Source organism: Xenopus laevis, chromosome 3S (assembly GCF_017654675.1).
Source record: "Xenopus laevis strain J_2021 chromosome 3S, Xenopus_laevis_v10.1, whole genome shotgun sequence".
Taxonomy (NCBI): Eukaryota; Metazoa; Chordata; class Amphibia; order Anura; family Pipidae; genus Xenopus; species Xenopus laevis.
The window spans coordinates 99568373-99593685 of NC_054376.1; the positions used below are offsets into that span (position 1 = coordinate 99568373).

General features: G+C 37.9%; 1 protein-coding gene across 8 annotated transcripts in view; it reads right to left on the reverse strand.

Moving 5' to 3' along the window:
• Nucleotides 1–15421: 15421 nt before the first annotated feature.
• The window catches only part of rnf44.S (ring finger protein 44 S homeolog), a 53039-nt gene continuing 43147 nt past the window's right edge, over nt 15422–25313 (reverse strand). For all 8 annotated transcript variants that reach the window (XM_018256092.2, XM_018256095.2, XM_018256090.2 and 5 more), the window contains 4 exons: nt 24827–24914; nt 24625–24746; nt 22876–22975; nt 15422–18932 (listed from right to left, as the gene is read on the reverse strand). In XM_018256092.2, the coding sequence (XP_018111581.2) occupies nt 18870–18932; nt 22876–22975; nt 24625–24746; nt 24827–24914 (373 nt within the window). In that variant the 3' untranslated portion in view covers nt 15422–18869. The remainder of the gene's footprint in view (nt 18933–22875; nt 22976–24624; nt 24747–24826; nt 24915–25313) is intronic.

The window sequence follows — 25313 nt, forward strand, 5'->3', positions numbered from 1 at the left end:
GTGTTAAATGTCAATATTGGATGCCTGTGAAAGTAGGGATGACCACACGTTACTGTGAAAACGGTTTTTTTTCTCCTGCGCATGTTGCAGTTCAGTCAATTAAAATAGTTTCCCCTATTTTTTTTTAATTAAATGATGCAACAATTGCTAAGACAATGTGTTTGGCACTTCTCTGTGGTATGAAATGTTGGCTGCAAGTACACATATGGGATCTGTTATCCGGAAACCCGTTATCCAGAAAGCTCCGAATTACAGAAAGGTTGTCTCCCATAGACTCCATTATATCCAAATAATCAAAATTTTTAAAAATGATTTCCTTTTTCTCTTTAATAATAAAACAGTACCTTGTACTTGATCCAAACTAAGATATAATTAATCCTTATTGGAAGCAAAACCAGCCTATTGGGTTTATTTATTGTTTACATGATTTTCTAGTAGACTTAATTTATGAAGATCTAAATTATGGACCGATCAGTTATCCAGAAAACGGCAGGTCCCGAGCATTCTGGATAACAGGTCCCATACCTGTAGTAGTTACAACTCTTAAGTAATAGCGACACCTTCTTATGGATTTTCATAGAAACGTGTCTGTATTTCTTTAATGCACCAACTTCCATGTTGGTTCCAAGCTAAATACTAACTTATATGCAGACTTTATATTATACAGGTTGATTATGAGTCCAAAAAAAATCCACTAAAATGCATAACATTTTTTTTACAGTGTGATATAGTGAACTATTAATTACACTAGGAGATGTGTTTGTATGAGACCCACACACTGCATAATGACTAAGAAGGAACAGTAACATAAAAAATAAAAGTGTATTAAAGTAGAGATGCACCTAATCCATTATTTTGGATTCAGCCAAACCCCCAGAATCCTTCGCAAAAGATTCGACTGAATCCTAATTTGCATATGCAAATTAAGGGTGGAAAGGGGAAAACATTTTTTATTTCTTTGTTTTGTGACAAAAAAATCACGAGATTTCCCTCCCCGCCCCTAATTGTCATATGCAAATTAGGATTCGGTTCTGTCTGGCAGAATCCCGAACCGAATCCTGGATGCGGTGCATCCCTATTTTAAAGTAATGAAAATATCATGTTGGTAAAACTGGTGTCTTTGCTTCAGAAACACTACTATAGTTCATATAAACAAGCTGCTGTGGAGCAATGGCGGAAAATGAAAAAAGACTATATGGCACAGGATAAATAGTGGATAACAGATAACACCATTATGTTCTACAGAGCTTATCTGCTGTGTAACCTGAGCCTTTTCTCCTTTGAATGGCTGCCCCCATTGCTACACAGCAGCTTATTTATATAAACAATAGTAGTGTTTCTGAAGCAAACACAGCAGTTTTACCAGTGCAGGACAACACTGTATTATATTTGTATTACTTTAAAACACTTTCATTTTTTGATGTTACTGTTCCTTTAATACAGTTATGTCAGATAGAAAAACTCTCTCTTTGTGGCTGAATGGTTTGTGCAAGGAGATGGCTATATTGAGACAGAGGAACAGAAACACCAAAAAAAAAAGTGTTTTAACGTAATTAACATACAATGTACTGTTGCTCTGCACAAGTAAAGCAGATCTGTTTGCTTCAGAAACACTATTATAGTTCATATAAACAAACTCCATGGAGCAATAGAGGTGAAAAAGGGTAAAAAAGGCACAGGTTAAATAGCGGATAACAGATAAGCTCTGTAGAATATAATGATGTTCTAAAGAGCTTATCTGCCATGGAACCTGCGCCTTTTCTCCTTTGAATGGCTGCCCCCACAGCTACACAGCAAGTTATATACAGTTGTGTTCAGAATAATAGCCGTATGTGTGTAAAAAAAAAAAAAAAAAGTGAATAAAGCTCAAAATCCTTATCATAGCTTCTATTTCCAGACACACGCAAAAGTATTGGGAACACTGCACATCCTATTTCAAATCAAAACATGAAGAAAAGTGTATCCAGTTTGTGTTATTCTTTACAGAAAGTAAAGAAAGGGGAATATTTGGCTGTTGCAAAAAAAAAAAAAAAAAATAAGCAGTGTCTGCATTCTTCTTTACAAACTCAAACTTTTACTGTATAAACTGAAAAATGTTTCAAGATTTTACTTTCCTTTGAATCACTGAACTAATATTTAGTTGTACAGGTATGGGATTGGTTATCTGGAAACCCATTATCTAGAAAGCTGTGAATTACGGGATGGCCATGTCCCATAAACTTCATTTTATCCAAATAATCCAAATCTTTAAAATGTATTTAATTTTCTATGTAATAATAAAACAGTACCTTGTATTTGAACCCAACAAAGAAACACAAAAAATGGAGACCGCTCAAGCTCACCGTTGCCTTCTGCCAGGTGCTCGGTCTCCAGTGTCCCTACTGTATTACACACAAAATAAGAAATAGACGCCACTTCTGTGTACTGTGTGGGGTTGAGGTTTGCGCGAACACTTAAAATTATACTAAAGCTGCACCGCTGATTTTTGTGGATCCACCTGTCCACTGTGTTCAGATTTGGATATTGTGGGGTAGAGTGCGCTAATAATTGCAGAAAAAATATTTCCAGGGACCTGTGTGGAGAGACAATATATAGAGTAGTACGCTCAAAAGAAAATCCTTACAGACTTTTCATGGAACTACTCACAAATTTGAAGTACAAATGCGTGTATATTGTCTCCGATGTAATCCTGCAATACAGAGGCTTCAAATGGTGTTATATCGTCGGAACCGCCGGTTTCACCCTGCGCTATATTTTACACTTACCAGATCGTAGTGCAATGAAAGCATGTAGTCTTGCGTGTATTCCTTAGGGTGCGCTCCCTTGTCGGCAGACAGGGAACGGTGTCATCCACTTGAAGCAGCTGCTAGGCCTGGTAATTACAGCTCACCTCTTGTGCTGGCGTTCGTGCCGATCTTGAATTTCTCTGCCTTGCTAACGGTCCAGTATGTTAGGGAAAAACTTTTCACCAATAGTTTAAGGATCAGTTTCAAATAGATTTTATTTAGTTAATATAAGCCCAACGCGTTTCATATCTCCTGATACTTCCTCAGGGGCATCACACGTGTATTTTCACGTCACAGAATAAATAGTGGTTTCAACACATTAGCCTAATTGGCAATTAGCTAATTGGTAACAATACCTTATGGTTAAAAACAGTTAAATTTATATGCCTTAAATAGGTTAACAATAAATAGGTTAAAAATCACAATAAAGAATTAATACACAATTAAATAAATAATTATAAAGGTGACAATCGATCAAATGCATAAAAAACTTATTCCATTAAAAAACATTTTAAATCGATTTCTATATTCAGGCCCTTTGGAGTGAGTGTTTTAAGTTTGTGTATCCAATATGTTTCTTCACGTGATATGGCCTGTACAATATCATTTCCTCTCCAGTGTTTCTTTTTTTGTGCAATGCCCATAAATTTTAATAATGAAGGGTCTGAATTATGGTGCGTTTTAAAATGCGCTGACACGCTGTGTGTCAGTAATCCCTTTTTGATGTTATTCATATGTTCCCTTATTCGGATTTTCAATGTTCTGTTCGTCCTTCCTATATACTGTAAATTACATGGGCATTGTAGTAGATAAATAATATTCTTGCTATTGCATGTTAAAATTGTTTTTATATTAAATTCTTCTTTCGTAACATTTGATATGAATTTATGGACTTTTTTGTCATTGATTTTGCTGGTTTTGCATCCTTTGCATGTTCTGCAAGTAAAAAAGCCATTTTTGCTTTCCAAAAACGATTTCGATATTCTATTGCTGTCTATTGGTGGTAAGCAACTTGGTGCCAAAATCTGTTTTATTATATTTGGCTTTTTATATACAATTTGTGGATTTTTCGTTAAAAATTCTTGTAAATCTTTATCTTTTTGAAGAATATGCCAGTGTTTTTTTATAATGGTTTCTAATTCTTTGTTTGAATTATTATAGGTAGTAATAAAGGAAATGGTATTTTTCGAATGTTTTTTTGCTGTTTTATGAGTTATTAATTCCTTTCGATCTTTCTTATCACACAAAGATTTTGCTTCTTGTATTAATTTCTCATCATATCCTTTATCTATCAGTTGGCTACTTAGAATTTGGCATTCTTTTTCGTAATCGCTTGGTTTGCTGCAATTTCTTTTTATTCTGTTAAACTGGCTGTATGGTATGCTGTTAAGCCATTTTTTGTGGTGACAGCTTTTTTTAATAATAAAGCCGTTACAGTCAGTTGGTTTTCTATACAGACATGTTTCCAATTTCTCATTTTCTGCCGATATGGTCAGATCCAAAAAATTTACTCATTTTCAAACCAAAAATAGTTTTTTTGTTAGTATAAATTCTATACTGTCGATTAGAAAAAGCCAAAAAGATTTTCTAATCGACAGTATAGAATTTATACTAACAAAAAACTATTTTTGGTTTGAAAATGAGTATTACCTTCAAACCAAAGGGACAGCGATGGGAACTCGTTTCGCGCCGAGTTATGCAAATCTTTTTATGGGTAATTGGGAAAATACAAACATCTTACCCTTACTGAACGAAAATATGAATAAAAATGAAGGCCTTGTCGTCTGGAAACGCTACATAGATGATTGTCTGTTTATATGGAATGGCACGGAAAATGGACTAAAAGAATTTTTAAATGGCCTAAATTTAAATAATCTAAATATCCATCTAACCAGCAGTTATAGTACTGAGTGTGTAAATTTTTTGGATCTGACCATATCGGCAGAAAATGAGAAATTGGAAACATGTCTGTATAGAAAACCAACTGACTGTAACGGCTTTATTATTAAAAAAAGCTGTCACCACAAAAAATGGCTTAACAGCATACCATACAGCCAGTTTAACAGAATAAAAAGAAATTGCAGCAAACCAAGCGATTACGAAAAAGAATGCCAAATTCTAAGTAGCCAACTGATAGATAAAGGATATGATGAGAAATTAATACAAGAAGCAAAATCTTTGTGTGATAAGAAAGATCGAAAGGAATTAATAACTCATAAAACAGCAAAAAAACATTCGAAAAATACCATTTCCTTTATTACTACCTATAATAATTCAAACAAAGAATTAGAAACCATTATAAAAAAACACTGGCATATTCTTCAAAAAGATAAAGATTTACAAGAATTTTTAACGAAAAATCCACAAATTGTATATAAAAAGCCAAATATAATAAAACAGATTTTGGCACCAAGTTGCTTACCACCAATAGACAGCAATAGAATATCGAAATCGTTTTTGGAAAGCAAAAATGGCTTTTTTACTTGCAGAACATGCAAAGGATGCAAAACCAGCAAAATCAATGACAAAAAAGTCCATAAATTCATATCAAATGTTACGAAAGAAGAATTTAATATAAAAACAATTTTAACATGCAATAGCAAGAATATTATTTATCTACTACAATGCCCATGTAATTTACAGTATATAGGAAGGACGAACAGAACATTGAAAATCCGAATAAGGGAACATATGAATAACATCAAAAAGGGATTACTGACACACAGCGTGTCAGCGCATTTTAAAACGCACCATAATTCAGACCCTTCATTATTAAAATTTATGGGCATTGCACAAAAAAAGAAACACTGGAGAGGAAATGATATTGTACAGGCCATATCACGTGAAGAAACATATTGGATACACAAACTTAAAACACTCACTCCAAAGGGCCTGAATATAGAAATCGATTTAAAATGTTTTTTAATGGAATAAGTTTTTTATGCATTTGATCGATTCTCACCTTTATAATTATTTATTTAATTGTGTATTAATTCTTTATTGTGATTTTTAACCTATTTATTGTTAACCTATTTAAGGCATATAAATTTAACTGTTTTTAACCATAAGGTATTGTTACCAATTAGCTAATTGCCAATTAGGCTAATGTGTTGAAACCACTATTTATTCTGTGACGTGAAAATACACGTGTGATGCCCCTGAGGAAGTATCAGGAGATATGAAACGCGTTGGGCTTATATTAACTAAATAAAATCTATTTGAAACTGATCCTTAAACTATTGGTGAAAAGTTTTTCCCTAACATACTGGACCGTTAGCAAGGCAGAGAAATTCAAGATCGGCACGAACGCCAGCACAAGAGGTGAGCTGTAATTACCAGGCCTAGCAGCTGCTTCAAGTGGATGACACCGTTCCCTGTCTGCCGACAAGGGAGCGCACCCTAAGGAATACACGCAAGACTACATGCTTTCATTGCACTACGATCTGGTAAGTGTAAAATATAGCGCAGGGTGAAACCGGCGGTTCCGACGATATAACACCATTTGAAGCCTCTGTATTGCAGGATTACATCGGAGACAATATACACGCATTTGTACTTCAAATTTGTGAGTAGTTCCATGAAAAGTCTGTAAGGATTTTCTTTTGAGCGTACTACTCTATATATTGTCTCTCCACACAGGTCCCTGGAAATATTTTTTCTGCAATTATTAGCGCACTCTACCCCACAAGACGCCACTTCTGGGCATGTTTTATAGAAGCAGGACCTGTACAAAACCGAACGAGTTTCGGGATGAAATCCGTTAATCATAGGTTATCATTAAGGGATTTCATCCTGAAACGCTTTAGGTTTGGAAGTAAAACCAGCCTATTGGGTTTATTTAATGTTTAAAGGAAAACTATACCCCTCAAAGATATTGCATAAAACAGCTCATATGTTAAACCCTGCTTCATGTAAATAAACCATTTTCATAATAATATACTTTTCTAGTAGTATGTGCCATTGGGTAATCATAAATAGAAAATTGCCATTTTAAAAAATAAGGGCCGCCCCCTGGGATTGTAGGATTTACGGTGCACACAAACAAACCATACATGTTAGGTTCTGTCTTTTGCTTCCACACTTCTTCCTGTTACAGTTAGAGCTGCAGTATTTCTGGTCAGGTGATCTCTGAGGCAGCACACAGACCATCACGAAATGGTGGTTCAAGGCAAGAGATGTAAAATGGCAAAATTTACTTAAATATATATTCCAGTTTCGTAAGTTTCTTTAATATGTCACTTAATTTGATATAAACTAACTGTTGCTTAAGTATTCATTTTGGGGGTATAGTTTTCCTTTAAATTGTTTTCTAATAGACTTAAGATCTGAATTGCAGAAAGATCTGTTATCCTGAATGCCCCAGGTCCCATTTCTGGATAAACCGCATTCTTGATGTCACCCCACATGTTTTCTATTGGATTAAGGTCCAGGGATTGGGCTGGCCCCTCCATAACATAATCTTATTGGTCTGGAACCAAGATATTGCTCGTTTACTGGTGTGTTTGGGGTCGTTGTCTTGTTGAAACCCCCATTTCATGGGCATTTTGTCTTCAGCATAAGGCATCATGACCTTCAAGTATTTGAATGTATTGAAACTGATCCATGATCCCTGGTATGTGATTAATAGGCCCAACACCATAGTATGAGAAACATCCCCATATCATGATGCTGGTGCCACCATGATTCAGTCTGCACACTGTACTGTGACTTGAATTCAGTGTTTGGGGGTCGTCTGACAAACGGTCTGCTGCCCCTAGACCCAAAAAGGACATACTTGCTTTCATCCATCCACAAAATGTTGCATCATTTCTTTTCAAATTGTAAGCTCTTCAGCACATCTTTACTTCAACAATCAGACTTTAGGGGGGCTTCTTGCCTATAGCTTGACTTCACATAGGAGTCTTCTAATTGTAACAGTATCACAGGTAACTACACTTTCTTTCATCTTCCTGGAGCTGATCATTGGCTGAGTCTTTGCCATTTTGGCAGTTCTATTCTTTATCCACTTGAATTGTAGTTTACCGTTTTATTCCACATCTTCCATCAGGTTTTGGTTGCCATTTTAAAGCATTTGAGATCATTTTAACTGAATATTTTCTGCACTTCTTTATGTTTCCCCTCTCCAGTCAACTTTTTAATCAAAGTATCTATTCTTCTGAACAATGTCTGGAACAATCCATTTATTGAGATTTTCAGAGAGAAATGTATTATTACCAGCATGTGCAACATTTGCTGCCTTCCTTCCTTCAATTAGGACTGTAATTGACACCCTTTTTCCCCAAAATGAAATGACCTCACTAATTGAGCTCCACACTGATATTAGTTGACACAAGCCTCAATTAATGATTCAATTACACAGAATCAGCAGCATGTCATCACTGTTGGGTCTGTTGGTCTTTATATTACTCTACTATATGTAGGGAGTTATTTACTAAACTCCGAATGCAAAAATCATGAAAAATTCGTTTTTTGTTTTTTTTATAAAATCGGACTTTTAAAAAAAAAAATCACATTTTTTAGAATTTATTAAACTCTGGGAACAAAAAAGTCAGAATCAGAAAATCCGGCATCTCAGACCTGTTGAGGTTGCATATGAGTCAATGGGAGAAGTCCCAGTGATTTTTTGATGTGCTCTGGGTTTCGTGCAATACCCCAAAGTTTTCAGGCGAAAACTGTGAAAATCTGATTTTTTCCTGCAAAGCACGTTTTCAGGAAAATGTAATAATAAATAAGTGTAAAAACCAGAGCAGGTTTGATCCAAGTTTCTAGCAGAAAATATGGAGATAAATTTGGACTTTGATAAATAACCCTCCTAGAGTACAAAGAAAATGGAGCACCGAAAAGTAGAGGTTTATTGAAAAATCATTTATTCAATGATTGATACGAATTATATGTCCTATATGTTTAGGACATATAATAGGCTGCCTGCTTAACGCGTTTCGTGGCTACTAGCGACTTCCACAGAAGCTAACGGCCTCCTACCTTGATCACCCTTAAGAAAGTACAAACCCCTTCCATTATACACATTAACCCTTCCCACTAGAATTAGAATAATTTAATTTGATCTGGTTTATGCACTCCTTAAAACACCGAAAGGTAAACTTCATCGCCATTTAATTTCACTTTGAAACCCAACATGTTGAGAACCTTAAAGGGATCCTGTCATCGGAAAACATGTTTTTTTTTCAAAACACATCAGTTAATAGTGCTACTCCAGCAGAATTCTGCCCTGAAATCCATTTCTCAAAAGAGCAAACAGATTTTTTTATATTCAATTTTGAAATCTGACATGGGGCTAGACATTTTGTCAATTTCCCAGCTGCCCCAGTCATGTGACTTGTGCCTGCACTTTAGGAGAGAAAAGCTTTGTGACAGGCTTCTGTTTTTCCTACTCAATGTAACTGAATGTGTTTCAGTGGGACATGGGTTTTTACTATTGAGTGTTGTTCTTAGATCTACCAGGCAGCTGTTATCTTGTGTTAGGGAGCTGCTATCTGGTTACCTTCCCATTGTTCTTTTGTTTGGCTGCTAGGGGTGGGGAGGGAGGGGGTTATATCACTCCAACTTGCAGTACAGCAGTAAAGAGTGATTGAAGTTTATCAGAGCACAAGTCACATGACTTGGGGCAGCTGGGAAATTGACAATATGTCTAGCCCCATGTCAGATTTCAAAATTAAATATAAAAAAATCTGTTTGCTCTTTTGAGAAATGGATTTCAGTGCAGAATTCTGCTGGAGCAGCACTATTAACTGATTCATTTTGAAAAAATGTTTTTTTCCCAGTATCCCTTACACATCAGTTACATAAACCTGTTGCTATTTTAATATACAACAGAACCAAATTGCAACAGTATATATCAATTGTTAACAAATCAAAGATGGTAGAAGGACACTTCAAAAAGTATCCAAAATACTCGATACATTATGAGATAAAGCAGTTAGTAAAACCATGATATCTCCCACTCCCTATTCATGCCCCCATATATTTTGGTGGTTCTCAGTTGGTGAATCGAATAGGCTTCTCTTCTCTACTACACCTACTAGTAAATGATTTGCCATGTAGAAATATAATTTCCACCAAAACCAGTGATTGATCAGGTAAGTGACGTTGGACTGCGATTATTCTGAACACAACTGTATAACCATAATAGTGTTTCTGAACCAGTTTTACCCGTGCAGGAGAACAGTACATTGTGTAATCCAGTTTGGCACTTACAGCTACTATGTATTGTGTTATATAGGAAAGTTTAAACTCAGGGGATGTAAGAGTGAAGTCCCAGTCTTAGAGTGAGGCCTGACATTAGCCCCATGCCCTGTGCAGTAAATGTTGTGATCCCTCACTGTCCTGCTCTTCCACTCACCATCATTGGGCTCTTCCTTTCAGCTGCACTTCATCAGTTCTATATCCAGTAGAAAAGGTAACTGCACCTCCAATCAGATTTATTGAATGAAATATGGCAGAAGGTTTTTTTCTTTCTCATGGGCACTGTCATTTTGTAGGCAGCAAGTGCTGGTGAGGTCACTGGGGAGAACCAACTGATTTGACTTGTAATTGAATGAGCACTTCCACCATTATGTTAATGCTTTTTGGCACTGCTGTGAGGGGGAACTATTGGAATTCACATCATTTAATGCAAGTGGATATACAGGTATTGGAGCCGTTATGTGGAAACCCTTTATCCAGAAATCGCTCCCATGGACTTTTTCCTTTTTCTCTGTAGTAATAAAACAGTAGCTTGTGCATGATCCCAACTAAGATATACAGTAGAACCCCCATTTTACATCCCCTAATTTTAAGTTTCTCCTCATTTTACATTGTTGTTTTGTGCTCCCACCTTTATATTATGCCTAATACATTTCCCTGATTTGACATTTCCTGGATTACGTTTTCTGGTCTCCTGAAAAACGTAAAATGGGTAATGATGGGCAAATTTGTCCCGGAAAATTTTCCAAATGCAAATTTTTATGCCGGCGTCAATTCGCGGGCGTCAAAATTTCAAAAAAACTTTGACGCCGGTGAATTTTCACGTGGTTTTGCTAATTTATTCGCCCATGACTAAAAATGGGGGTTCTACTGTAATTAATCCTTTTTGGAAGCAAAACCAACCTATTGGGCTTATATAATGTTTACATGATTTTCTAGTAGACTTAAGGTATGAAGATCCAAATTATGGAAAGATCTGTTATCTGAAAAGCCCCAGGTCCTGAGCATTCTGGATACCTGTGTATATATAGTGAATAAAGTACCCCCTTTTGTAAAATATAAGGATATTATAAGTTACCAAGGAGTTTCATGACCATATAAAAACACGAGGCTGAAGGCAGAGTGTTTTTATACAGGTCATGGAACTCCGAGGTAACTTCTAATATCCTCATATTTTAGAACTGGGGGTACTTTATTTATCATAATACACACATTTTAGTGAGTCATGTAACAGAAATGACATCACTACTCACCGTTTATAACTGATGACATCACTACTCACCGTTTATAAGGATATAATTTACAAGATATTCATGGCTTCTGTGTATTATATATATATAATACACAAAAGCCATGAATATCTTGTAAATTATATCCTTATAAACGGTGAGTTCTGATGTCATCAGTTATAAACGGTGAGTTCTGATGTCATTTCCGTCACATGACTCACTGAAATTTGTGTATTATAATAAATAAAGTACCCCCAGTTGTAAAATATGAGGATATTAGAAGTTACCTCGGAGTTCCATGACCTGTATAAAAACACTCGGCCTTCGGCCTCGTGTTTTTATATGGTCATGAAACTCCTCGGTAGCTTATAATATCCTTATATTTTACAAGAGGGGGTACTTTATTCACTATATAATACACAAAAGCCATGAATATCCTGTAAATTATATCCTTATAAACGGTGAGTTCTGATGTCATCAGTTATAAACGGTGAGTTCTGATGTCATTTCTGTCACATGACTCATTGAAATTTGTGTATTATAATAAATAAAGTACCCCCAGTTCTAAAATATGAGGATATTAGAAGTTACCTCGGAGTTCCATGACCTGTATAAAAAAAAAAAATATATATATATATATATATATATATATATATATATATATATATATATATATATATATATATATATATATATATTTTTTTATTATTAAGCCTCAATGTTTCAATCCCCCACAGGGATCCCCCTGTGGGGGATCGAAACGTTGAGGCTTAATAATAAAAAAATTTTTTGTTTTTTCACTAAAACCCTGTGAGTGCCGCAATCCTTGTTCACTGCTTATTTCCCATGCTGGCACCCAGGTATTAATTTTCTCTACGGAGTGCACCATTCCTTTGGTTATATATATATATATATCTTAAAAAATCAACCATTTATTTTTATGGAAACTGCTCTCAGCACAGGTGCTGGTTCTTGTCTATTTCAGTGCAACAGTTTTGTGACAAGCACATGCATGCTTTATGGTAATTGCCATACAAGTGAACCAAAAACAACCCTGGAAATTGTGGTAGTTGTATAATTTGCTTTAATTTACTGCCTTTCTAACTTTTTTTTTTTTTATTGCTTTGCAAACTGAATAGCTGGGAAATAAAGTCAGGTTGAGGAACTCCAGTTGTTAAACCACTTGTTTTCAGTTCAGATCACAAGAAATAAAGAATTCTTTCAATGGCTTTCCATATTTTTGATTTTTCCAGTTTTTCCAAAATGTGATGTTTTTAAATGTAATGTTCCCGTCTGCTCGGTAATCCAGAAGCAGTTTCTGAACTGTTAGAATTTGCTCAGGAATTCTGCTCAGCAGGGCCAGACATAAGAAATGCATCAACTAAATGTATCATTTCAGAACAGTTAGGGGCAGATTTATCAAGGGTCGAAATTTCGAATTCATGGGAGTTTCTAAAAATTCCCATTAACTCTCAAACAAAAAAAAAAACGACCAATCGAAATTTATTAAAAAAAAAAAAATCTAATTTTTTTAAAAAAATGGGTGAATAGGATTCGATTGAGTTTGATTCAAGGTTTTTCACCCAAAAACTCCAAATTGATTGTAGGAAGTCACCATAGGCTAAAAAACACTAATTCGGCAGGTTTTAGATGGCGAATAGTCAAATTTGAATTCTTAAAGGGACAGTACATGATACATTTCAAATTCCTATTTTGTTGGACTTTTCGAATTACACTAAAATAAACTCGAAATTCGAATTTTCAATTCAACCCTTAGGGGCAGATTTATCAAGGGTCGAAGTTCGAAGTTAAAAAAAACTTTGAATTTAAAAAGACCAACCGAATAAAGGTCGAAGGTTTTTTGGGGTCGAAGTGGTCCGTTTTTTCGGCCTACTTCGAATCGTACGATCAAAGTAATAGCGCCTTCGATCTACTTAGATTTGAAGTTTTCCCCCCACAAATCCCCCATGGGCTAAAACAGCACTTCGGCAGCTTTTAGGTGGCGAATGGTTGAAGTTTTGAAAAGACAGTACATGATAAATTTCGAAGTTTTTTTTTCAACTTCAAATCGAAGTTGGACTATTCGATGGTCGAAGTACCCAAAAATTACTTTGAAGTTTTTTACATCGAAAATTCACTTTGACCTTTGATAAATCTGCCCCTTTGAGTTGGTGACCTTTAAAGGAGAACTAAACCCTAAAAGTGAATGGCTAAAAATGCCTTATTTTATATAGAGAACTTATTGAACCAGCCTAAAGTTTCAGCTTGTCAATAGCAGCAATGATCCAGGACTTCAAACTTGTCACAGGGGGTCGCCATCTTGGAAAGTGTCTGTGACACTCACATGCTCAGTGGGCTCTGAGCAGCTGTTGAGAAGCTGAGCTTAGGGGACGTCACAAATTATCCAGCAGAAAATGAGGTTGGCCTGTTATATAAACTGATGCTACAAGGCTGATTGAAACAAAACACCCCAGCACTCCCATTATATAGCCTTAAAGGGCACCTATCACAGCCAAAATCAAACACATATAAACAATCTGACCAGTACAAGCTAAACACATTTAATCAAACTACATATATATATATTTTTTTTTTTTTTTAAGATGCAGGTTTTAAAAAACAATCCCTTACTTTGTCAGATGGGTTCTTTCACTGAGGGAGTCCATACTGGCACTATAACAGTGACTATAACATGCACATTTCAGCCCAGAATGCCTTGTTTTAGTAAACTCCTCCACTAGAAGTATCAGGAGATTTCCCTATCTTGTGCCCTGCTGGTAAAGTCATTATGCAAATGAAGGGCACACACTAACTTCCAGCAGGTGGCAGCACTACTGAACAGCAGCTAAAACAAAGGTTTGGCTGATTTAGAAATAGCTTAGAAGGGTTGCTAAGCAACCAAGGAATTTCAACTGAGCATGTGCGAGATTTCAGAGCTACAGCTGGCTGGGACGATATAGGTAGGAGGAGCCAGTGAAATCCAAGATGCCTGCCTCAGCTAGAACTGCAGTGGAGATAGGGGAGATCTTGCAGAAGGCAAAGAGTGAGCTGATCATTACATTATACAAACAATTCTAACTGTTTTAAAAATCGGATTTCTTGAACTTTCAGTGTATGTAGCGCACCTGTAGGTGTTGGCAGTAGTATATACGAGTCTGCTTCAAGACCTTTAAATAAGCCTCCATGGGTCTCTACAATTTAGAAAGAAGAACCCTATTGCAAAGGCTCACCTCCACGAACTACACTATAAGGGTAAGGCCACACTGGGCGTTTTGGGGGAGATTTGGTCGCCTGGCGGCGATCAATCTCCCCAAACACCTTCCCTCACTATGCGCCAGCTAAAATGAAAAACCGCCGGCGCTGATTACACGCGGCGATTCGTTTTCCGAAGTCACCAGGTTTCCTTGTGAGGCAACTTTGGAAAACAAACCGCTGCATAGGATTAGTACTGGCGTTTTTTCATTTTAGCCGGTGCAGATTGAGGGAAGGCATTTGGGGAGATTGGTTCGCTGCAAAGACAAGGCGATTAGTCGCCAGGCGACCAAATCTCCCCAAAACGACCCAGTGTGGCCTTACCCTTAGACTGGCTTCTTTGATATGCACTCAGAATTTTGACTTATGTAAGTGCAATAAAGTTTTAAAACCTTTTAAAAAAAAATAAAGGCAAATTACACTATGGGCGCTGTACCTGCTTTTTAATGTCTTTACAGAAAAAGGAATACCCTGGAGTTGATATTGATCTGCTGTTTTGAAATCAACAATCTTATAAGTTGCCAATCCCACCAGAGAGTGGAGAAGTCCCATGCTGATTCTTACTGATTGAAGAAAACACCATTGCACCTTATTTTAATTCAATTTACCTTTTGAAGCAAGCACTAAAAGCACTTTGTTTGACTTCATTATAATTTTATTTTGGAGATAGCACCTTGTAGAAATCACTATAGCACTTTAAAATACACACAAAAAATCTGTGCATTGACTTTCAATGATTCAAGACACACTGTGTGATTGCACTAAATATTAACAATATTGCACTAGGTTCTGTTATTTGTTTTTTCTATAGCCTGTGGAGCTGATCTTTAAATGGAAAAAGTTGGATTGATCCCAATCCAAGAATTCTGCATCCTAGTGAAAGGTATAACATACAAAGACAGCAAGCTCTTCAGTCCTTGTGAAAGAAATCCAGGAGAAACACATTCGTTTTTGTCCTTGTACATTTATTAGTGAAGAACCCTCTCAATTCAGCCACAACATTAAAAAAAATAAATGATTGCACTACCAGGTCAAGCAAAACTAGCAACTTTCATTTTAAAAAAAGTACAAATCTGTTAAAAATTTCAATCAGTATACACATATATATAATACAATATTACTAGTTATGTTAAATGCTACAAACCAATATGATTCCAATGGAATGAAGGGAAAAAAAAACACACATACTTTGATAGCTTCAAGAACCATTTTCTATATATTAGCATTTTTTTTTTTTCAAATACATACATGGGAAATGAGGTAACCAGTAAATGTGCAAGTACCAAAAGCCCAAAATAAAAAGTTTATAGAGAGAGCTATATCTATATATGTATACACACACATATAGATATACAGTTGTAACACAGAAGACACCTCCGGGACCCTGAGTAAGGGAAGCCACGACTCTGGGGAGGAGCAGGAATATTAGTGGGAGCAGTAACTGAGAGAAAACAGCCCAGTGTGAGTAGGAGGCCCAGGAGGTTGGGATGATACAGTAAACAATCCACTATATCCCACCATAGGGGTAAAGAAAAAAGAATTTGCTTAAAAAAAGTGGCATCTATGCAGCAATCAGACATCCTAAACCAAAGGCTTGTACTTGGATTGATAATGAGGTTAGAAGCGCTGCTCTATGGTGTTCAGGTTCCCAGTCATCAGAACCTCGAGTTGACTCTATACAACGGAGCAAGAGGGCGGAAGGACGGCCAATCGTTTTATTACAGGAGACTTCGTTCATTTGTGTGACGGGCGCCTCCAGGAGTCGCTAACGGATAGAGGCAGCAGATACTGCGGTTGTCGGACTTGTGATAGAATTCTGAAAGTGTTGCAATATATACAGTAAGACCTTTGGTAACTTGTGTGCTGTAAAACAAGTGCTTTATGCGGTTTCTCTGCTGCAGTCCGACAGTTACCCCTGGAGACTTTAGACTGGCCCTGGGGATTTATCATGTGGGCGAGGGAAAATGTCTCAATGCTTCATTCATGCCCCGGAGAGGGAATATTAATCACTGGAGTCATATGGCTTCAAACACCAGGCCTGCAGGTCTATGGAGAGGACATTGGCAGTCGTGGTAAAACCCAGAGCGAAATGACAGGGAACCATAGAAATCACAGTTTGTACATACGATCTTAACTCAGGATAAAGATGCAGAGGGGACTGGGTTCACCATGTTGTGTATGTGTTACTACACTATATAATGTACAGTTAGGATTCCAGTGCATGACAAAACAACATACTGGGGCTCATTTATCAACACTGGGCAAATTTGCCCGTGGGCTGTTACCTATAGCAACCAGATTTCTGCATTCATTATTCTTCTTGCAGCTGGATTTAAAAAGCTAATCACTGATTGGTTGCTATAGGTAACAGCCCATGGGCAAATTTGCCCAGTGTTTATAAATGAGCCCCAGTGGACTGTGTGTTGATGATCTGCAATACATTTGCAAATGAAAAAGGAAGACATCTGTAAAGCTGGAAAAGCAGCCAATCCTTGAATGTCAATAGACAGCCGAGGGTTTGTGTGCCCAGAGACCCGGAATTTATCGGCGATATTGAGGGGTGTGCAGGATGGAACCTCAACAACTGAACATCTCGTCCCCTGTCCTGTTAATGAATTAAGATTAACCCCTTGCCGGTCAGCTAGAGGAGATGAAATGTGAGCCAGGTTTATTAGAATGATTTCTTGTTTTTACTTCCATGGTTCCAGGATTTGAGCATGGACAGCTGCATAAATGAGCCTTCTTGCCAAAAGGGAATGACCAGAAAAGAATGAGAATAAGGGCAGCCGTATATGTTGTGACACTATCCACCAACACATTCAGCGTTATCTGGTCCAGTATTCATTTCTCTTTTTATGGTGAAAGTAGTAAACGTTTGGTCTGAAAACACACAATCCCTGCCCGAGTGTGACCTTTAAAAAAAAAAAAAAAAAAAAAAACATTCATATCCCTACAAACAGTTCAGGTGCCTTCTGCTTGGCGAACAAGTGCACAGCAGGAACGAGCGCAGCAAGATACATACCCCTATATAATGCTTAATCCCACCCACCCCCCTCACTTCACTCCACACACGGCTGAGGGTTAGCGGATACCATATTCCAAGCTGCTCACACATGCATATTGTGAAACATTAAGACTTTCTGCCCGACCGTTAAACATGTACATAGATCGGAAATGCTTGGCTGGCTCTTGTCGTTTCTTTCTGTTCTATCATGCAAATTCAAACTAAAAAAAAAAGATACAAATCGATAAATAAGGCAGCCGCTCGCCCAGGTTCCCCCCGTGGTCCTGACTTACACGGGAGCTGTGGTGGGGAAAATGCAGGTACATATAGTGCAACACACCCATAAAAACACAGCTTGGCGTGCATCAGTGTGCCCTGTCATTGTGTAACCTGCTGCCAAACAAAATATAGTAAGGAGGCATTACCAGGGCTCTTCATAGCAGAAAATGACATTACAGGCTTCTGTTCCCAGTAGCACTTAGCCGCTAGCAGAGGGGACTAACCTAGAGCCCACACTGGGACAGTAAAGACATCACATTGGTCCTATGAAGGTGCAAAAACAAAGAATCATTCAGCTATAAAGAAGATACCTGGAAATTAGGTGGTGAACCAAAACATTCAACTGTGACATTGACATAACACTGAATGCAGCTTTTTCTAGTTGAACTGTGCCTGGCATGTTTTTGAGTAGGAAAAGTGCTAGAGAAGGAATATCAATATGACTTGAGCGATTCTTTCCCAGAATCGAAATCTCATTTTCTTTGCAAGTCTAATTCTTCTCACAAATAAGCCACCGTAGGGAACTAATCCATGGCAGGCAATCGTCGTGAAAAAGAACAAAGACCCTACCTCTGCAGTAAAATGGGTTAATGGAATGCTGCCATACAACAAGAATGAAAGGAAAATAAAAAGCGCAGCTAGGGCTCAGTGCAAACATATTTAACGAAGCAGCGGTGACTAGCCCCTCACACAGAGAGCTTGGCAGCAGAATGACTTAAAAACAGGGTTGTCCCTGGTAATGCCTCGAGATTCCCATAGGGAGCCAGCACAGGCCCTCATGAGCCAGTCTTTTTCCTCACTGGGAGGCGGAGAAGGAAACTGTTGCCCTTTCAGACCCAATATATCTCCAGCACACCTCCGATTCCTCCCCATGCCCACAAATGAGACAAAGCAGGGGCTGGAAAGAATTGGGGTGTAGAGGTAATAGGGTGGAGACGGTGGAATGTGCGACTTGACACCACCTCCAGATCCAAAGCTGCTATATGTCCTGGCCAAACGACAGACGCAGAAGAAAGGGGCAGCTGAAGCATCCGAGTCAGGCAAGGAGGCTGGTATGTTTTGTGTTCATCCCTCTGGGTTTGTGCGCCAGCTGGAGGAGAGGGCAATATCCTTTCCTCATTCCCCATCTCTGTGAGCCTCAGAGGCATCAGCCCGACAGATGGGACATGTGCGATTTGACTGGAAGAAAACCAAGACGTTAGTTCTATCCATTTAGCTGTGCATTATTTCACAACACAATTATAGCCATTCAACACTCCAGATCACTGCTGAGCTTTTTCTCTAAAATGAAGCCAAAGCATCGAAATCTATAGACGGCTTTAAATGTGAAAAAAAAACAAAAGATTAGGGAACAGAATCTGCACTAGGTTTTATTTTTAATGGCAATACTGTAAAATGCTACCGTATTGTTTGATGTAAACATTCATGGTGCTCTCTGTTCTCTTGGTTAATATTTTTAGCGGTTTGTGAGATACCAATTTTAGACTGCTAATACCTACCTGGCTATTGCCTCAACAACACTATCTGGAAGTAAGAGTCAGCGACTGATTTTACAGGAAGTTAAGTAAGGGTCATGGACACTATGGGGGATATGTAATAAAAGGCATTAAGTTTGCCCAGTAGCTGTAACCCACAGCAACCAATCAGCAGGAAGCATTTACTTGTCACCTGTTCAAAAGCTCCTGGACAAACTTACTGCCTTTTATTACATATGGGGGTATAACCTTTAAAGGGAACGGTTGAGCCAAAAGCCTGGTATTAGTCTAAAATGTATAATATCTCAGAAACTACATAGAATAGAATACTGTAAACTGAAAGTGGTCAGCAGACCTCAATGAATACATTTTTTTGTTCAGGCAAGTTTATTGAAGGTTGAGTGTACAAAGTAGATAGCAAATCACAAAGCAGGAAAAACCTTTTAAATGTACGTTGAAATCATTTATGAAAGCAAACACACGTTTGTCATTAGCAATAAATGGCTTATACCTCAGGAAGATCGTCGGGTGATTTGATACAGGGGGGGAATTTTTTAAGACAGGTACCCGAGATACAGTTGTATTCAGAATAATAGCAGTTCAACATCACTAACCTGATGAATCACTGGTTTTGGTAGAAATTATATTTATATATGGCAATTAATTTACTAGTAGTTGTAGTAGAATAATAGAAAACCAACAGACCCAACAGTCATGACATGCTGCTGATTCTGTGTAATCGAAACATTGATTGAGGCTTGTGCCAAATAATAATAGTGTGTTCCAAATAATATCAGTGTGGAGTTCAAATAGTGAGGTCATTCATTCTGGGAAAAAAACAAGTGTCAATTACAGCCCTTTTTTAAGGAAGGAAGGCAGCAAATGTTGTGCATACTGGTTATAATACATTTTTAAATTGGTAAAATTGGTCGTTCCAGACATTGTTCAGAAGAACAGAGTACTTTGATGAGTTGATTGAAGAGGGTAAAACATATAAAAAGAAGTGCGGAAAACAATAGGCTGCTCAGCTAAAATGATCTCAAATGCTTTCAAATGTCAACCAACACCTGAAAGACGTGGAAGAAACTGGAAAACTACCATTCGAGTGGATAGAAGAATAGCCAAAATGGCAAACAGTCAGCCAGTGATCTGCTCCAGGAAGATAAAAGAAGATCTAAAGTTACCTGGGATTTTTACAGTGAATGTTTGAGTTTGTAAAGAAGAATGCAGATATTATTTTGGAACAGGCTAATATTCCCTTTCTGTGAAGGAATGACACAAATTTGATACACATTTCTTCATGTTTTGATTTGAAATCGAATGTGCAGTGTTTCCAATGGATTTGCGTGTATGGAAATAAAAGCTATAAGAATTTCAAGCTTTAGTATTTATAAACACACTGGTATTATTTTGAACACAACTGTATGTTGATATCTTGTAATATGGCCCTTCTTTTAACATAAGGTATTTCATAGAGCCCAAGTTAGACATTTTAGAGATCTAGAGGTCTGAAGAAGGTGGCTCAACAGATCTCCAATTTAGGGATCTCCAATCAGCTTACGTGCTTTAAAGGAGAAGCAAACCCTAAAGTTAAAAAAAAAAAAAAAAACTACCCCCCACCCTACATAGACCCACTCTCTAGTTGCTACCCCGGGCAATTGCCCCTAAGTCTTTACTTACCCCTCGGTGCAGATTCTGTCCAGCGGAGTTCACAGGCGCCATCTTCAGCTGCTTCGGAAATCATTTACATGACTTTCAGCGCATGCACAGTTGTCGCGAAACAGAAAATTGGTCCAACTGCGCATGCGGCAATACGACACTTACTTCCCGAAGATAAGAAGATGGCACCCATGAACTCCGTTGGACAGAATCAGCACAGAGGGGTAAGTAAAGACTTGGGGGCATTTGCCCGGTGTAGCAACTCCCACACCCCCCACATGTGCATAAGTGCGAACGTGAGCACATGACGCATAACAGAGGGGAGAGTGGGGGAGGGGGGTTGAGGGTCCCTTGGGTGATGCTAGACTAAGAGTTCTAAAGCGGGAGAGTACCGATAATAATTGGGAAAGACATGTGCCTGCGAGACAAAGATTGTTTCAGCCTCATATAAAATAACCACTGTTGCTGGCAGAGCAAATTAGGTGTAAAACCTTAGGTGTAGAAGTAAGGCTTGTACTGAGGAATACCCAGAATTTAAATACCCAGAATTAATACAGTGCAGGGTCCCCCACTTGCAAAGGAATGTCACCAGAGATAGTTGCATAGCAAGGTATAATATAAAGAGTCAGGGAGCGCACCTCTGAATATATTTTTTTATTTTTAATTTAGGTAAGATCCCCTTTAAGATCCTGCCATGTTTCTAGGAATGGAAGATATTGCCATTCTCTGCTTCATTGCTAAAATAAAAGGACATGAAGTACATACATGGCATCAAATGTTCCCAGCAGCAGTAGTAGTTTAGACTGTGAAAATTCTATCAGTAGAACTTCACTATGCGCCTATGAGTAAGTGCCCATTTTATGCACAAAACATTAGGCTTATGTATGTCCTTTTTAACTTTACAAATATTTGGGCTACTGCTTAAATAGTAGTTGGTCTCTTTGTAATTTTGAATCCTCCGCATACTGTAAAAAACTATTGGCAACCCTTGGACTGGGGGTTTCCCTGACGAGAGACCACTTTATGACCTATAATGTTCTTTTCCTTTCTGTTTATCAGCAGAAACTTCCTTATGTCCATCTCCTGCTGCTTGAATTAATATATCTTTGAAGCCCCAAACTGTGCTGGAAAACCAAGTGTTTTTGTGTTAAATTATATTGCCAAACACACAGGACACTGCCCCTAGCGCATTTATTAAGCTCAGTCTACTGACACAGCAGAGTGTGATGTTCATTTATTCAGCAAAGTAGAAACGAACTAAAGAAGGATTAGCTTGTCTCTGCAGAATATTCAACAGCATATAGTAAGTAGCTGCTTTGTATTTCTATACATACTCCTTTGCGTTGATTTAAGAAAATCCACCACTTTTATTTGGTTTACATAAAGGTAGAACATTTTTCCCACAGCCAGACACTTGGAATTCACCAAAAGACATTTAAAGGAATAAAGGATGCCAGTGCTATTTGTTCAAGCTTTCTAAAGCAGACTATACATGAATCCTTTAGAATACACAAAAGCCATGAATATCTTGTAAATGATATCCTTATAAACAGCGACTAGTGATGTCATCAGTTATAAACGGTGACTTGTGATGTCATTTTTGTCACGACTCACTAAAACTTGTGTATTATAATAAATAAAGTACCCCCCGTTGCAAAATATGAGGATATTAGAAGCTAACTCGGTGTTCCATGGCGGCCTTGGTCATGAAACTCCTCGGTAACATAATATCCTTATAGTTTACAAAAGGGGGTACTTTATTCACTATATAAACAACAGTATGAAGAAGGCAGAAGCATTTTTGTTTAGTTCACCCATTTATCTGTCGCTTAAGCTACTGAGCTACAATTCTAGCATCCCATGACAGCAGCAGTGGTTACGTTCAGTAGTTGGAAGCATCAAAGAATTTCTTTTATTTTAAATAAAGCATATACTAAACCACACAGCCATTTTTTTGAATGTACAATAAATATATACAGGAAACCTACCTTGAGCCACTTGTCGACACACTTTGCGTGAAACTCGTGATTGCAAGGTAATACTCGGAGGAGCTGCCTGCTTTCAAAGTCACTAAAGCAAACCACGCATCTAACAGGAAAGATCAGAAGTGGTTGGAAATGAAGAACAGCCATGTGCAAGTGTAAAAACCGTGGAAAGTATTTAAAATGAGTTCATTGGTTTTTAATTATCTTCCTTCCTTTTTGAGGACAATGCAAGATAAAAAATCAGCAGGGGTTGCGAATTTGCAAGGCACCCCCAGATAATTCTAAATGTTAACAACAGTTCCCCAACAAGAGTTCCAATTCTGCAGAAATGAACACATGAGCACGTGTGCAGTATACACACAATTGTTATGTCTGGATTTTTTGCCTATTCAAGAAGGCATCCAAGCTCCTCCACCCTTTAAAATGCATCAAGGGAATCTGCAATCGTATCATCATAAGACAGCGTCTTCCTCATAGTAAAGAACCATTTGAACTGCTGCAGATCAAAATCTTTTTATAAAGGTCTCTCACATCTTTGCATAATGCCCTCTACCATATCTGAACAGTGTTATGTCCTCTTAAAGGTGCATCTTATCCAGAGAGAACAAACCTTGATAGTCATTATCCAATTCCCTTAAAGGTCATGTAAAGTCCCTCCACAAAAATTTAATCCGTGAACAGCATCTTTGAAATCATTAGATAACTGCCACTCTAGTTGTTAAAAGGCCAACAGTAAGGCTGCAGCATCATCTTAATCCTTAGAAATCCTTCTACTCCTCTAACCCCCTCCCTCAGGAATTTGCTTCGGCTGTTGGTTCATGAGCATGCTCAGTTCTTCTCAGCTCAGATTACTAAACACACCTTCCAGTTTAACAACCAATGAAGAGATAGCATTGCAGATTCCCATAGAAACTTTAGGGGGCACATTTACCTAGGGTCGAATATAGATGGTTAATTAACCCTCGATATTCGACCGTCAAAGTAAAATCCTTCGACTTCGAAGTCGAAGGATTTACCGCTATTCCTACGATTGAAGGAATAATCGTTCGATTGAACGATTAAATACTTCGAATCGAACGATTCGAAGGATTTTAATCCATCGATCGAAGACTATTCCTTCAATCAGGAAATTGTTAGGAAGCCTATGGGGACCTTCCCCATAGGCTAACATTGGCCTCGGTAGGTTTTAGGTGGCGAACTAGGGGGTCAAAGAATTTTTTAAAGAGACAGTACTTCGACTATAGAATGGTCGAATAGTCGAATGATTTTTAGTTCGAATCATTCGATTCTAAGTCGAAGGTCGAAGTAGCCATATTCGACCCTTCGAAATTCGAACAATTTTTCCTCTATTCCTTCACTCGAACTAAGTAAATGGGCCCCTAGCTGTCTGATCCTATTTTTTACCCAAACCACCTCTTCTAAGCTCAGCTTAACCATTACAGTGCTCAACCCCAGCAGAACTTTTTATCAAAGCATGTTGTGCCTGTGTAAACCTGCATTCAATGAACTTTACAGCGTACATGTCCTGTTTGCAGATGTCAAGTTACTGATGATGTGACAGACAGGTGAAAGCTGCTATTTGTTTTAGGAAAATGTGATGGTACTGGCAAATGGAGGGGGTATATGCAGTACAAATTATGTAGCTTGGGTGGGGAAAATATGCCCAACTTATATACATGGGAGGACAATGTAGGCTTTACATGTCTTTTAAGAGATATGCAACACAACCCAAATACCAAGCCCAATACTCACAGCGTCTGGTCAGACTGGTGGCTTTCAGCATTGAAGCGGTAAGAGGGAAGCTGCTCAATATTGGCTTTGGTGAGTCCCCGTGGCTTTGCCTCTCCTAAACGTTCAGCCAAGTTCAGCAATGCCTGGAAGAAAAGACAAACATATCAGCTATAAGTTTGCAGGGCTTTAGAAGATTTTCTTTCTGAACCATGGACAATCTTACCTCATAATTCTCCATTTCCACATCATCCACATCCAGATCAAGACTGATGGCTGGTCCAACTGAGGCAGGAGACACAGGAAGCATGGAACTGGGAGATAAATACATTTTAGAAAAGGTAAAATATAGATCTAAGAAAGAAAAATATAAAGTTTTTTTGGATTGATATTCTAGATGAAGGCCGAAAAACCTTTTGGAGCAGGCCCTTTATAAAGGTGAACTTCCACCAGGCCTTACGCGTTTTGTGTCATAAACACTTAATCATAGGCTATGATTAAGTGTCTATGACATGAAACTCATAAGGCTGTGGACACAATAAGCACTCTTCACTGTGAACCATTTGCCTGGTGGAAGTTTGTTTTTATTGAGTGCCTGCTCCAAAAGGTTTTTCGGTTTGTTTGTTCCCCGTGCTGAGGGCTCAGGGCGGTGCACCTGGGCCTCTTCGATTTTGTGGTGAGTAATCACTTTACATTTAAGACTTATCATTCTA